The 15,317-nt window shown below is 38.1% G+C and overlaps 1 protein-coding gene across 1 annotated transcript in view; it reads right to left on the reverse strand.

Moving 5' to 3' along the window:
* tnmd (tenomodulin) overlaps positions 1–15,317 on the reverse strand; it is a 36,809-nt gene that overhangs the window by 8,812 nt on the left and 12,680 nt on the right. Inside the window, exons 3-4 of the mRNA XM_042770137.1 lie at positions 9,252–9,392; positions 3,078–3,176 (exon numbers count right to left, since the gene is read on the reverse strand). Of these exons, the coding sequence (XP_042626071.1) occupies positions 3,078–3,176; positions 9,252–9,392 (240 nt within the window). The remainder of the gene's footprint in view (positions 1–3,077; positions 3,177–9,251; positions 9,393–15,317) is intronic.

Raw genomic sequence — 15,317 nt, forward strand, 5'->3', positions numbered from 1 at the left:
AGTAAATTATTATTACTTAATGATAGTGATTGTATGTCAGTTCATTCTAATTGAGATCTAGAAAGCATCTTTGGGTAATGTAATCACATGAGGTGTATGTTTGTTGTGCTTGTAGTTACGTGTAAATAGAAGTACAAACAAACTCTGCTACATTCCCTTGTTAATTAGTACAGAGACCAGAGAAACGGCTCACATGACAAATATTTTTACAAGGTGATTTTCTCCCAGTCTAAAGCTTAATTGCACATTAGTTAAGCTTGATGTAGAATCCTGAGGCTATTGTCTGAGCTACTATCATTTATATTAGATTCCCCTCTTTCTTTCCATTTGCTCTCCCTCTCAGCCCTCTTTTTTTCTTCCCGCTGCTCTTGTTTTATTAGAAGTCATTTTTGGTGCCTTTTCTTGTTTGTTGGGAAGTGACACAGCACTGACCTGTAGCGGTTCCAGTTCCACCTGATTAAAAGCTTCACTCTTTGAGGACAGCCTGCATGACTCAAGCGGTGAAGGATGCTGTTTTAGCCTAAAATTAAAACGAGGGGCAGCGGTGCAAGTAGACTGCTTTAATTGGCCATCTTGACTGCTCAAGCAAAGCGTGTCTTTCATACGAGTAAACAAAGGTTAGGGCACTGATCCCACAGCATTTCAACACATTTTTTTTTTAAAATAAAATTAGCCAGATAAGTTTAAGAGGGTTCTCTTGAGACATCTAAAGGTTGCGGAAGAGGCACTGAAGGGAAAAGAGCAAAGCTGAGTTATGTCTTGACCAAGGAGTCAAGGTTTGGCTGGTTAGCATGGCCCAGTTAGTAGTCAGACACATAATACTTCAGAAATCATTCTAATGTGCTGATCTGATGCTCAAGAAACATTATTTGACATAAATATTTTGTTACATTATAAATGACTTTAATTCATTTTTAACTGATTTAATTGATCCTTTACGAATAAAAGTTTTTTTTTTTTTGTGCCTTAATGGATCCAAGAATTTTAATGTCAAATATGATGATTCACTTGCAATGATCGCTCTTTCTAAAATATACAACAGCTGTGTTGTCTTCTCTTGAAAACTTTTACATTTTAAGGAGAGATTAACACTTGTAAAAAAGTTTTTTCTTAATGTTAAAAACTAGGGCTGTGGAAATAAAATATTCATAGATCAGTCTTTTGTTTTAAAAAGCAGAATGATATAAACATGTGAAAGTAGATAAATATAAATAAACATATCTTTTCCACTAACTCCCTTGCATCCTGCATCTTAGTCTGAAGCCCCTTGGACTAGGCAGAATAATTGTATAATAAATAAGAGTATATGTAAACCTCTTTAGTATAAATATCAATGGCAAAAGTTGGAAAGAAAGGGTGCACAGAGGTAGTTACCAAACTTATCCTCAGACTCTAGGGCTGTGTGGGAAGACAGGCCGTGATTTTATCGGAGACATTTGGGCAGTTGGAGACCAGTGGGAAGTTCAGGGATTACTGCTTTCATCATTTCCCAGACTGAATAAATTGAAAATGGTAAACAAACTGGCAGCATACAATTTATGCTTGTCACCTGGTTGTGCTCACAGGCTGCTTTATTTCCTTATCAGTGGCATGCAGTTTCTTCTCAGCCAGCATTGTTTTGTGGTGAAGTGTGTTAAGGCAGCTTGCTCTGGGACCACGGTCACATGCCCCGCGGCTCAGCTGCATTTGGAGCTAATAATATGGATTTTAACCTCGACTTCCTTTACATGCTCACAACCTTGGAAAGAATGGCCTGTTTCACTCTCTCTTGCTCTCTCTATCATCCACACGCAAGCAGTCTTTGGTTTCAATAGCATCCTGATTTATCTCAGGCCTCCATGCTGGTATGTATATAATCAAAGATTTAGAGAAAGCAGGAATGTAAATAGGCAGTTAGCAAGCCTAAATAATTCCGTCACCTTCATGTGAAGCTCACAGCTTACATTTTTAGCATTTTACACTCTTTAGTCTATTTATCCAATAAATGAGAGATCATTTGTGTGAATGTTCTCCTGGTTAGCTGTGTCTTTACGGTAGGAACAGCTTGCTCCATCTTGCACCATGTGTCCCCGTCCCCCCTCGAGAACCGGGTGAATCACACTCTCTCTTTCCATCTACCCTCTCTTTCTAGCCCCACTGCTTCAGCCCTGGCCAACTCTGATTGATTTCACATCTGTGAAACAAAGCTTAGCCGAAAAATCTAATTAGGTTTCACAATTTAGCAAAAAAAGGGAGAAATGGCAGCGACATATGGCGTTTGCTTCGCAATTAGTATCTGTAAACATGGATTAGACATTAAAACGATGAGGGAGAGAACATGCAGGCTGTTTCTGCCTACAATACCTTCTGTTCCAAAAGTCAAAGAGGATGTCTGGGAACTTGAGACAATAATAGATCACTGTGTTTTTAATACAAATTGGAGATGCACGACACTTTGCTGCACTCCCCCATTTCTATATGAACTGCCACGGAAAGAGAGTTTAGCGCTTTCGAAACCGCCTGCCATTCTCCATGACACCCATAAATTGGATGCTTGATTGATAGAATTTCACCCATCACTCTTGCCGAGCATACAGACAGCCATTAGAGCAGGAGAACAGAGATGAATCACTTCAGCCCTGAGTCAAGTGAAATTTATGGAGCAAACATCTTCAAATACCATTTTAATGGCTTACCTTTCCCAAGGACCCCTCTCTCTCTCCTTAAGGCTATTTGGGCTGAGGCTTCAGAGGAGATGATTAAAAATTAATATTAGTTCAGGATTGACGGCAAACACCATTTGATGTGTGCCACAAAGGGGTTATGGGATTGTGGACTTTCGGATGGATTCACGGCCACAGGAGACCCAAGTTTATACTTTTGTGGAAAATGCTGGAGGGGATGATGAGATGGTGGAGGTGGGTTGGGGAGTTGGCGTGGGTTTGCTGGTTAGTTGGACTGCAGATAAATGGTGATGGTTGAAGCAAGTTTCATTTTCACAGTCTGATGAACTCTGTTGCAAAATTCATGTTGTTGTTTTTTCATCCTGTTTAAAGGAAGCAAATCGCTGAAAGATGTATTTGATGAGATTAGAATACCTCTACGTTGATAGTCTTTGAGTCCAGCTTGGGCAGCTCCTTGGTTTGAGCCCTGATGTAGCATCTCTGGTGCTTGGCAAAACGAATTCCTGTGATGCCCTTGAAAGACATAGATGTTAATGAGATTGACTGTTTATTCCTGATTTGAAAAACAAAAAATAAAAAATCAGCATTTGACCTCAAATACTCTCACAAAAACACCCTGAAGCCTTTCAGTGCAGCACAGATATAGCGAATATTATATAACTAAAGCAACGGGAATCATTTCCTAGCCAATTCAAGATTATTGGTCTACAGCCCCAGCCAGTAGAGAGGTATACCACTGAAGCCATGATTATATGTAGGCAAAGCCCATTGATTTGCAGCACTTATGGTCTGTGTTGCGAAGCTAATCTGTTTGGTGAAGTGTGGAGCTTTTTTCCTGAAAGCCACAGCTGATGGTCTGCCATATAGAATTTGTTGCTTTACACTTGAAAAGAGAAAAACCCATTTTAGCAGGAGCATCTGAAGAAAGTGCTCTACTGTCTGAAAGCATAAAGGCTATCGCGTTACAGACTCTTCACGCGGAAGGATAAAAACAATATCTCCCTGCATTCGGGAATACATTAAGTAATCCACAGTTGCTCTCTTTTTGCTGTTGTAGCATAAGGAGAGTGAGTAGTATACTGTCGGAGCTTAATTATTTCTTCAGTATTAAAGGAAGCATCATAAATTCATGTGTTCTCTACTCTTATAACTACTGTTAGACTGCATACTAACAAATTTGTCATTTTCACTTAAGCTCACTGGTTAGTAAAGAAACGGTTATGAGAAGAGTGAAAAGTGCATTGTTTGTGCTGAAAATGATTGTGACAAATTGCTCTTCAATTTCTGGTAATGGTTTGCTTTTGCACACAAGAAGGACCTATCTTCTGATGAAATGCATTTATTGCTGAGCCTGGTCAACTGGAAAATGGAAAGACTCTTCATTACACGGATAAAAAATAGGAAACGAATGTCATTTAAGAAAGAGTGTTGAACTACAGCTTTGTCATTAGCCAGATTAAATGTGTGCATGGTCTGAGACAAATATTCGAATGGAAGCACTGAATGAAGCAATTGGTAGAGAGGGCAAAGGAGCTCTGCTCCAATAATTGGCACATTACTTGTATGTAGATGCCCACACCTGTTTCCACCAGTTATTGGCTTGAGAGACAACAAATGCTGCTTCCTGGATGCAGGTGAAGTCAAGGGCTGGCGCTAAACCAATTTAGCACTAAGGAATCGCTCTTAACAACATTACTAGATCTAAGATCAGACTTAATCTGTGTCTGGGAAACTAACCCTGGCAGTATACTGTTTCTGTATTAGGATGTTAGAAACGGACTTTTACTTTGTTAAGAAATTCTCCCTGCATCTTTACCGACATGGGTGGCGCTAGGGAGGGTCTAGCAGGTGCTTCAGCTCCCCCAAGGCAACAAAAGCATCCCCATAGAACCCCCACAGATTTTTTCCTAGAACCAATTATATACATGCTGTAGCCTATTGTATTTAATAATTAAGATGATAATAAAAATGCTGTCGCATTTTCGTAATGTCATTTTTGCATTTTATTTAAAAAATGGAGCGCTTCCTTGTGCTAAGTAGGCCTGCCCCGAAAAAAGAATTTTCTAGTCAACTTGTTGCATGCTATATTAAATTGATTAATATAATATATTAACCATCCTTTAATATAGGCCTATAGGCAGGCGTATTTTAGGCTATAGCCTACTCCACGCTCCGGCTCGCGCAGAAAGCAATCAAAGCATCGCCAAAGTGATTATGAATGTGTCGGGGGAAAAGAAGACATCAAAAATACAAAACCGAGTGGACAAGTTTTATTTATATTTAGTTTATTATTGATATAAAAAAAATCATAATAGGCTGTTTTGGTTATATTTAATTGCAGGACTCCAGACTGTGACCATTTTTTCTGCCTATGTCACAAAATTTTGTGAGTGGTCGCATTGGCACAACCACCACGTTGATCAACTCATAAGCGCTGCCATTTCTGTTGCATATGAGAAACATCAAAGGCAACTTGTTTGAACTGTGCAGCTTGGCGTGTAGAGCCTGGTTTATACTCTCATTGGCAGCTCATTTTGTGTGGAGGTGATTATAGCAAAAATGATGTGAATATTGAAGAAACGATGGATGCTTTTTACAGTAAAGTAAAGTAAAAGACTTCTTAAACCAGAGAAGGTGAACCTGTTGGTATTCCTGGTATTCATGCAAGCACTGTCACCGGCAGCAAGTTTAGTTTTACACTGAACAAAATTATAAACGCAACACTTTTGTTTTTGCCCCCATTTTTCATGAGCTAAACTCAAAGATCTAAGACTTTTTCTATGTACACAAAAGGCATATTTCTCTCAAATATTGTTCACAAATTTGCCTAGATAATAAATCCACCTCACAGGTGTGGCATATCAAGATTATGATTAGACAGCATGATTATTGCACAGGTGTGCCTTAGGCTGGCCACAATAAAAGGCCACTCTAAAATGTGCAGTTTTATCACACAGCACAATGCCACAGATGTCGCAAGTTTTGAGGGAGCATGCAATTGGCATGCTGACTGCAGGAATGTCCACCAGAGCTGTTTCCTGTGAATTGAATGTTAATTTCTCTACCATAAGCCATCTCCAAAGGTGTTTTAGAGTACATCCAACCAGCCTCACAACTGCAGACCACATGTAACCACACCAGCCCAGGACCTCCACATACAGCATCTTCACTTCCAAGATTGTCTGAGACCAGCCACCCGGACAGCTGCTGCAACAATCGGTTTGCATAACCGAAGAATTTCTACACAAACTGTCAGAAACCATGTCAGGGAAGCTCATCTGCATGCTCGTTGCCTCATCGGGGTCTTGACCTGACTGCAGTTCGTTGTCGTAACCGACTTGAGTGGGCAAATGCTCATATTCGATGGCATCTGGCACTTTGGAGAGTTGTTCTCATCAAGCATGAATCCCGGTTTTTACTGTACAGGACAGATGGCAGACAGCGTATATGGTGTCGTGTGGGTTGCTGATGTCAACGTTGTGGATCGAGTGGCCCATGGTGGCGGTGGGGTTATGGTATGGGCAGGTGTATGTTATGGACAACTATGGACAACAGTGAACACACACACACCGTGAACACACACCAGGAGCAGTGGGCAGCCATTTATGCTGCCGCGCACGGGGAGCAGTTGGGGGTTTGGTGCCTTGCTCAATGGCACCTCAGTCATGGTATTGCCGGCCCGAGACTCAAACCCACAACCTTAGGGTTAGGTGTCAACTCTCTAATCACAAGGCCACGACTTCCCCATATCATGCTACAACCTCATGTTGTAGCATGATAATGCATGACCCCATGTTGCAAGGATCTGTACACAATTCCTGGAAGCTGAAAACATCCCAGTTCTAGCATGGCATGCATACTCACCGGACATGTCACCCATTGAGCATGTTTTGGATGCTCTGGATCGACGTATACTACAGCGTGTTCCAGTTCCTGCCAATATCCAGCAACTTTGCACAGCCACTGAAGAGGAGTGGACCAACATTCCACAGGCCACAATCAACAACCTGTTCAGCTCTATGCGAAGGAGATGTGTTGCACTGCATGAGACAAATAGTGTTCACACCAGATACTGGTTTCGGACCCCCCGGACCCCCAATACAGTAAAACTGCACATTTAAGAGTGGCCTTTTATTGTGGCCAGCCTAAGGTACACCTGTGCAATAATCATGCTGTTTAATCAGCATCTTGATATGCCACACCTGTGAGGTGGATGGATTATCTCGGCAAAGGAGAAGTGCTCACTAACACAGATTTAGACAGATTTGTAAACAATATTTGAGAGAAATAGGCCTTTTGTGTACATAGAAAAAGTCTTAGATCTTTGAGTTTAGCTCATGATAAATGGGGGCAAAAACAAAAGTGTTGCGTTTATAATTTTGTTTAGTGTACTTTTCTTTTTGTTTTCATTTTGAAAACTTATCTTTGCTATTTACCTCACATTACGCTATAGAGGCTCTCTTTTATTTATTTATTTATTTGATTCCTCAGTGTTTGCTAAATGTTCTGTAATTTATTAGACATTATATAATACAGCATGTGGTGTATGCCATGCCTCATCTTATTAGTTTTTGTTTATAAACGTTTTGTAAGCTAGTTTGTCATTGTATCTTGTTTTAATGTTGTTGTGTTTTTTTTTATGAAAAATAACAATGAATCCATCATTTGTTTTAGTCTTAAAAAGTGAAAGGTGTATAGATGTAGCCTAAGCAAAACAGACAATTATCTTTTATTGTAAAAAAGTGACAAGATTGTGAAATTGAAAGTGCTTGCAACACAGCAAAAGAGGGACTCCCTTTCACAAAATTCAAATCACAAATAATACTACTAATGAAAAAGAACAGGTTAAATGTTAACCACTTTCATTTCCATATAGGCTTAACTATAAACTATGATAAAAGCCACTTTTGTAACTGGTTTTTACAAGACTACAATGGCTGGAGAAAAATGTGCTATTTGTACAATATTTCTAGCTCTTTTGCACTTTGCTACATTTTGAATAAGAAACTAAGTCACACTGACAAAGTCAAAGTTATAAGAAACAAAGCTGTGCAATTGTGAGATACAGTCGCATATGCATAAGCAACCATTCAAATGGTTAAGGGTCTGAAAGATATTTAATAGTTGTTGAAAGAATATTTTGGTGCTCATGAAACATTTCTTATTATTATCAAAGTTAATAATAGTAATGCTGCTTTATATTTTTGTGGAAACCTTGATACTTTCAAATTTTTTAAAGGGCTCCTATTATGCACATTTTTACAAGATGTAAGTCTCAGGTGTCCCCAGAATATGCCTGTGAAATTTCAGCTCAAAATACCCCACAGATCATTTATTATACCATTTTGAAAATACCCATTTTGAGTGTAAGCAAAAACATGCTGTTTTCGTGCATGTATCTTTAAATGCAAATGAGCTGCTGTTCCCTGCCGACTTTTCCAGAATAGGGCTGTGCCTTTACAGCTTGTAGCTTGAATACTCTGCCAAGACAAAACATCTGTTTGGTTTTGAATATCGTGTCTATCATATCAGTTTAAACTTCTGATATAGGGTTTTCTAAGCACACACATCATGTGCATGTGCACAGAAAGCGGCTGTCACACGACATGTGAGTGAGCATTTATTGAAATAGAATGTTTGATGAATTTAATGCAACACTGTAGAATAAAATTAATTGATTTCAAAATAATATTTATAATAATTGATTAAAATCTTAAAGACCCCAAACTTTTGAGTGATATGCAATGATACATGCAGTATATGCAGTGATTCCTGGACAATAAATAAATAAATGCAATGGAAATGTACTAGTACTCTACCTTGTTTTGCAGTAAAAAAAATATTACTGGAATATTCTCTTCCTCATGCTGCGGACATTTTATGTTTTTTTTTTTTTTTTTTTTTTTTTTTTTTCATAACACAGTCTATGTGATGCATCTCCTTGGCTTTCCCTATAAGCTGCTGTGGAATTCTCATTATTACTTTTGAGTTTCTGGAGGACACTCAGAGTACTTGTCTAAAACAGTAGAGAAAGGATTTTGCTTGTGTTTCTGTTGGCATTACCACTGCATTTCCATTCATGGGCTGTAGCCTTCAGGCTCTGTGGAGATGGTTTGTAGTTTTAGTGTGTGTAATGACTTGCAACATCCCTCCTTCACAAAAATCAATTCCAAAGTCTGCCCTGAGCCAGAAGTTGCAAGAAGTGCCGAAGAGGGCTCGGTGCTCGAACTCCCTTTTCATTTACATCAACATGTGATTTGAATGATTTTACCTATTCGCTTGTTTTCTGGTTTCCCATGGCAATGCCTTGAATGAAACTAATCTCTTTTGTGGCTGTGCTCCACTGACCATAGTAATTTAGAAAGAAGATGGGGCCAGCAACAAGTTTGTCTGAATGCTGATGTGAGATGTCATCGCTGCCAGTTTGCTTTTGCTTAGCACAGTGCTTTTCAAAGATATTCAATATCATCAGTCTGAGAGAAAAAGAAAAACGCTCTTTCTGTATTTTGACATCAGTTTCTAGGCTGAGACTCGGATTGCAGGAATGTGAGCCTGAAAATATTTCACATGTATGTCATAAACCCTTACATTTTTGAAGTCATGCAACTCTAGGACCTCATTAGTGCCGTTTCCCATCCTGAAGATCTCGATGTGTTGTGCTGGATAGATTTCCATCATGCTCTCAGTCTCCAGTCCATCCAGTACGGCTTTATACTGATGATCATATACCTGTACAGACACATACAACCCAACATACCAAATTAAAAACAAAGTCACAGAATATCTGATCTACAGCAATAGCATGTCCCATTTAAAACTGACTGGATTTCACTGAATGAGATAAAATATCAAGTGGAATCTGAAAGCTAAATTTAAAATTATTATTATTATTTTTTAATGATTTGTAGTCAACTTTGGTAATTTTTAGTGGATGTATGAAGTTAGTTCCCCTCAAGTTCCCACTGGTATACTAGCAGAATAACTACATTTGCAGTTCATCACATTAATGTGATGTTAACATGTTACACCAATGTTTAAATGTAACTAGTGTGTATTATTAATACTTTAATAATTAACAATAAAAAACTGACTTCTTGTTTTAAATGTGTCTTTTTAACATCATACCTGTCATTGAAACCTTTTGTGAAACATTTTGCTAAAAATAATTGCATTTGTTTAGCTATTTTTATTATACTGTAGTGCCATTCACACTTTTTAAGTGTCCAAAAGAGGATGCTGGACCTAGGAAAACCTATCCAGTGCTTATCGCCTCTTAATTGCTTCTCAAAAGAAGATATTTTGAAAAACAATTTCACTGTATGGACAAAAACAGTTTTCAGAATAAAGATTTATTTTATGTTCCACAGAAGAAAGTAAGTCAAACAGGTTTGGGACGACATTACATCATTCTTTAAATGATGACAGGTGAACTATCCCATTAATATGAACACACTTTATGAAACTGTCCTGGTTCCTTATTAACACAAGAATTATATCTTTGTCAAAGCCAGTCAGTTTGCTCAGGCTGATGGGCAGCATGACTACCACCTCTATTAAAGAATACGAACTGGCAGCTGCCCTTTGTTGCCGTAAGTACGCTTCAAGTAGACTCAACAAATGTCTGATTTGTCTGATTGTCTGAGGTCTCGGAAGCAATATATGGCTTTTCCTGTTGCCAGGCCTTGGATCGCTGCTGTTTATCTCAGCACTTTCTTAAATGTTGTTTTTGGGCATGCATGGGTGGCTCCTCTCTGTCTACAGAAATGATTCATGCCCACCAGCCAAAAACCCTGCTATTAATATTTATGTATGTGTTGTGTTATGATGAGAAATTACACTGCTGAGCTCAGCCTCATCTGTCTCAGTAGCAATTCTGATTAATATATTATGCTTAGACATAAGGCAAAAGATGCACACACACAAATATAATACTACAGTAAGATGAATGTCACAAATCAATGTGTTTTCTGATTATTAAAGTACTTTATGCAGTGTAGCATAAAGCAGTAAACACATCATTTAATATCGACTTGTTTGTCAGCTCTGTTGCAGAGAGTGTAATGTATTGAAATTAGCTTGAGAGTAACTTCTGCACGGATCTGCGTTTGTATTCATCCATATACAAAGAGTAATGTATGTAAAGACGTGAGTGTATGACTGTGGCGATAGCAGAACTGATTTGACTACGATCAGTATCAGTGAGTTGTAAAGAGAATGAAATATACAATATTCCATTACTGTGAAGAAGTGGAGAGATATGTTTTTATTAGTGTTTTTATTCGTGCTTTGTTTATTCCTGCAGTTTGAGTGGTAATTTGTTCTGTCAATGCTTTATTGATTGAAGTGACTTTCAATCAGTTTGTTCTTCACACAAAGCTACTGTATCATATGACTTCAAAAGTTACTTTTGCATCCTTTTTGAAATGTTACAGCCCTGGTCTCCATTCATTTTCATTATATAGAAATGAGCAGTTGAGAATATCTAGAAATTCTCCTTTTGCATTCCACAGAAGAAAGTAATACGGGTTTGGAACTACATGAGGTTGAGTAAATAATGACAGTTTTCATTATGAAGGGAAATATCTCTTTAAGAATGTGATGAAGAGTTAATGAACTTGGTGTCCTGTGAAGACCTTGTCAGTGTCAATACAGCTTGAAGCTACTGCAGGCATTCTTATTGATTAAAATCGCAGAGCTTTTTAAATCCCCATTCCCTGTTCTTTTTTCTTGTTGTTGCTCTCCTGTATTATGACAAACGGCAAAAGACCTTCCCCTTTAGCATATTTAACCTAACTAATTTTGTCTACTCTGTGCTTTCCTGTATCCAGGTTACCTGAATAGATGACAAAAAGGCTAGATATTACAAAGAAATGATGATAATGAAAGTAAATTCGCTCTCAGCACTATGGGAGAGTAATGGAGTTCAAGGCGAAACACAGAGAAATGTATTCATAGTGCTCGATCATGAAGATACCTTGAGCATTGCATTGATTCATGTGACAGTGTTTGCTTTTTTGAATTTCATCCACTCAGTGGTGATCATACAACTTGCCTGGCAGGATTAAGTATTATTTACCCTCTCACCATACTTTACCTCCAACGTTAAAAATTTAGGATTTAATCTCAACAGTAGTCTTAGACAAACAAATCAATAGCATAGTTAGCACCAGATTTTATCATCTATGCTGGTTAGACAAAGTCAAATAATTTTTAAGTAGAAAAAGCTTTGAAAAAGTTATTCATGCTTTTATTTCCACACGACTTGACTACTGTAACTCATTATATGTCGGGCTACCTCTATCCTCAATTTCTCGTCCCCAAATGGTCCAAAATGCAGCTGCGAGATAATATTACTCCAATTATCTCTACAGTGCTTGCCAGTCTGATAATGAATTGTTTGTAAAATTTTAGTTATCATTTACAAAGCTCATTGCAATCAAGCCCCCAAATCTCTCTGACCTAATTGTCACTCACAACCCATCTAGATCACTTCGATCAAGAGATCTATATCTCTTTTCTGTCCCACGATCTCGCTGACAGTGGCTGAGCCTAAGTGGTGGAACAACTTCGAACTGCTTCTACATTAGCTGAATTTAAATCCATGCTTAAAACTCATTTTTTTCTCTTGTGCTTTCAACCTTTTGTAATACTATTGTGTTTCCTGGTTTTAATTATTATTATTATTTATTTTTTTTTTTTTACTGATTGCTATGTACAGCACTTTGGCCAACCAAGGTTGATTTTAAACGTGGTTTATAAATAAAATTTGATTTGTTTTGATTTGATATTTGATTTAACCATCATAATGCCATAATGCCAGAATTTTCATCAGACAACATATTAAACTTATTGCAAATTGAGGTGATTATGGACATTATTACATTATTAATAAATAAAAATAACAGTTTTAAAGGTGTTAGCTTAAGGCAGGGGTGTGCAATATCATGATTTTTGATCGTGGATGATTAAAATGTCTCAGCGATGTGCTTTTGAAGAAATATATAGTGTCGTGCTGCAGCATATGTTCTATCAGTTGCAGTTCTGGAGCCTTCGTCTCTTACTGTACAACGTGATATACATTCACATCAAATGTTAACAAAGCGGTAGAGTTACACTCACGGGACACTGCAATTATTGCAATCACAAAAGTACATTATGTGCTTTAAAGCCTTGGCGGTTAAACATTTCATTTGTGTACTGTTCTGACCTGCACTTTTTCTGAGCATGTACGCCTGAGGAGAAAAACGTTAAAAAACAAACAGGTGTTTTAATTACATAAAAAAAAAAAAAATGCATAAAAAAGCTTCCTGACCTGTACATAAACTCAGACTTCTGTTTACTAAAAGAGAAATATAATAAATAACTTTTTAAAATGTAAAACTTTAATTTGCCACAACCTAATGTCTTTGAATTATCTGCCTTTCAGGATTTTTCTTAGCAAATATATATATATATATATATATATATATATATATACATACATACATACATGCAATGAATATAATGTGACTGATTAATTGGAATGCCATGTTTAAATAAATCAATTATTGTTTTAAATTGACTGACAGCCCTATTTTTAAAATACATTTCAACTTGTCTTGTGCTTCATGTCACAATTTCATGGACATTTCTTTTTGCTCGCAATATTGATTCGCTTAGTTGGTCTCAAAACAGCGAAAAATAGCTGTATTACAGGACAAAGAAAAATGTAATATTGTATCCCTAAGAGATCATAAGAATGTTCTGGCAAGTTCAGAGTCTGCTCATGATATATTGTTAAAATTGTCCCGAGTGCCTAGGCCTTGAGCTCTCAATACCTGCCAAACTCATTACTTTATAAAAGAGGCATTTGAGAAGCACAGTCTTTTGTTTACATTTTTGCAGGTATGTCATGTGACCACCACAGGAGCTTTTCAGACTTATGACAATCTACGCATTTAGAATTCAAGTAGATTACCCACAATTTACTTCCTGGTGATGCCACCTGGCTTCAATATACTTCAAGTACTCATGATAGATAAGATGTGGAGAGGTTTTTAGAGTTCTCTTGTTTACTTCTTTTCATCTACTGCATTTCTGATCTCTTAGGTGGCCCAGCATACGGAGACTCTCAGGAGAGACCTATCCCGAGGAGAATTAATAACAGACAAGGAAGCCAATGAAGTCTGAGAGTGGTTTGCATCATCATGCCGTACTGGTCCACTGAGGACGCACGTTAAAGGTCGTCTAGACACAGTCACAGGTGAGTGGAGGAGAGAGGCTAGTATGCTCATGACAGCGTGTCCCCTCATTGTCCTTTAGGGCCTAGAGATACGACTACCCGTCAGAGCACAACATGATGGCTGTCATTCAGAAGTGAGACGATGACTTCACTTGTGTCCTTACCCTGCTGAGAAGAAGACCTGAGACGTACCAGTGACAGCGGCACCGCTATGTTACCAGCCAGAGGAGTGTGATAAACTATTGTAATTGAGTTGTTGTTGTTGTTTTTCAGCATGGGCCTCAAGAATATCCATATTCCTCTCAGAATTGCTATTTTATTTCTGTGCTTTATGGGTTTCTTGTTGTTTTAGGTGTACAAAGTGAGTGAAAAAATCCATCAGACTCGAGGGCTGACAGATGCCACCCAACAAAATAAACACTAACTGGCTTTCAGTTCTCACTAAAATATAGCACTCTGATGCCGGAAGTGTGAGTACAGCTGTAGATTTAGAACTGGTTTGATTCCAATACGTGAATCACCTGCAGAGTGTGCGGTCGTCTCTTCCCCTCTGCTTCTCTCCAGCAACACTGATCTCCACACACTCCCTGCACTCCCGTGAATGATGATTTAACAACTACTATTCACATGGGTAGTCACATGAGCACAGCAAATTCCTCTCCGGGGTTGAGCTCCCCTCTGAAATGTTATGAGAGTTTTTTTTTTGTCCTTCCTTCTCTGACTTCCCTATCTCTATTTTCCACATTTTTCCCCCTTTATTTTGGGTGAAAAAGAAGTACATTTTTCTTACAGATTCAAAACGAACACAGCTGCAACTGTCACAACAGCCCCCACAGCAACACTGCCACTTTTACAACTTCCCTACTTCCTTTGGTTTCTTCTGCTATTAGGAAAATTAAAGACACCCTTCATTCGATCGACAGCTAGCTTGGCTTTCATCTCATAGAAATAGAAAAGACGAAAAGACACTAGTCTTTATAATGAAAGCTGGATTTTCTAAAAAATGAGACACCCCAAAGAAAAAAAAGAAAGAAAGAAGAAGAAGAAAAAGAAAGAAAGAAAAAAAAAAAACTCCAGGGTATATTGCTGTAAAATGAAGATCCCCTCAGGAAATAGCTTAGTTGGAGACAGCGGTGCAGATGGCATTCACATGTGCTCAATGCATGTCAAAAGCCACTGAGAGCTACTGCGTAGTTATTATTCTAGGAATTAAATGATATTCTCATTTCAACGTGCGCTAAAGATAACAATTCGCCCATTGATGGGCTCTTCATTACTGCTCTGATCTAGGCTGACTCCATTTTTTCTGCCCTGAATGGTGAAGATAACAGCAGGTTCATTTCCATCACAGGTTCATCTCTATGAAATGCAAATGGTTTTCCTGTTCCATTTATTTCTCCCTTCAAAAGCCTCAGATATCAGGTATTAGCCGC

Source organism: Cyprinus carpio, chromosome A14, assembly GCF_018340385.1.
Source record: "Cyprinus carpio isolate SPL01 chromosome A14, ASM1834038v1, whole genome shotgun sequence".
NCBI classification, from domain to species: domain Eukaryota; kingdom Metazoa; phylum Chordata; class Actinopteri; order Cypriniformes; family Cyprinidae; genus Cyprinus; species Cyprinus carpio.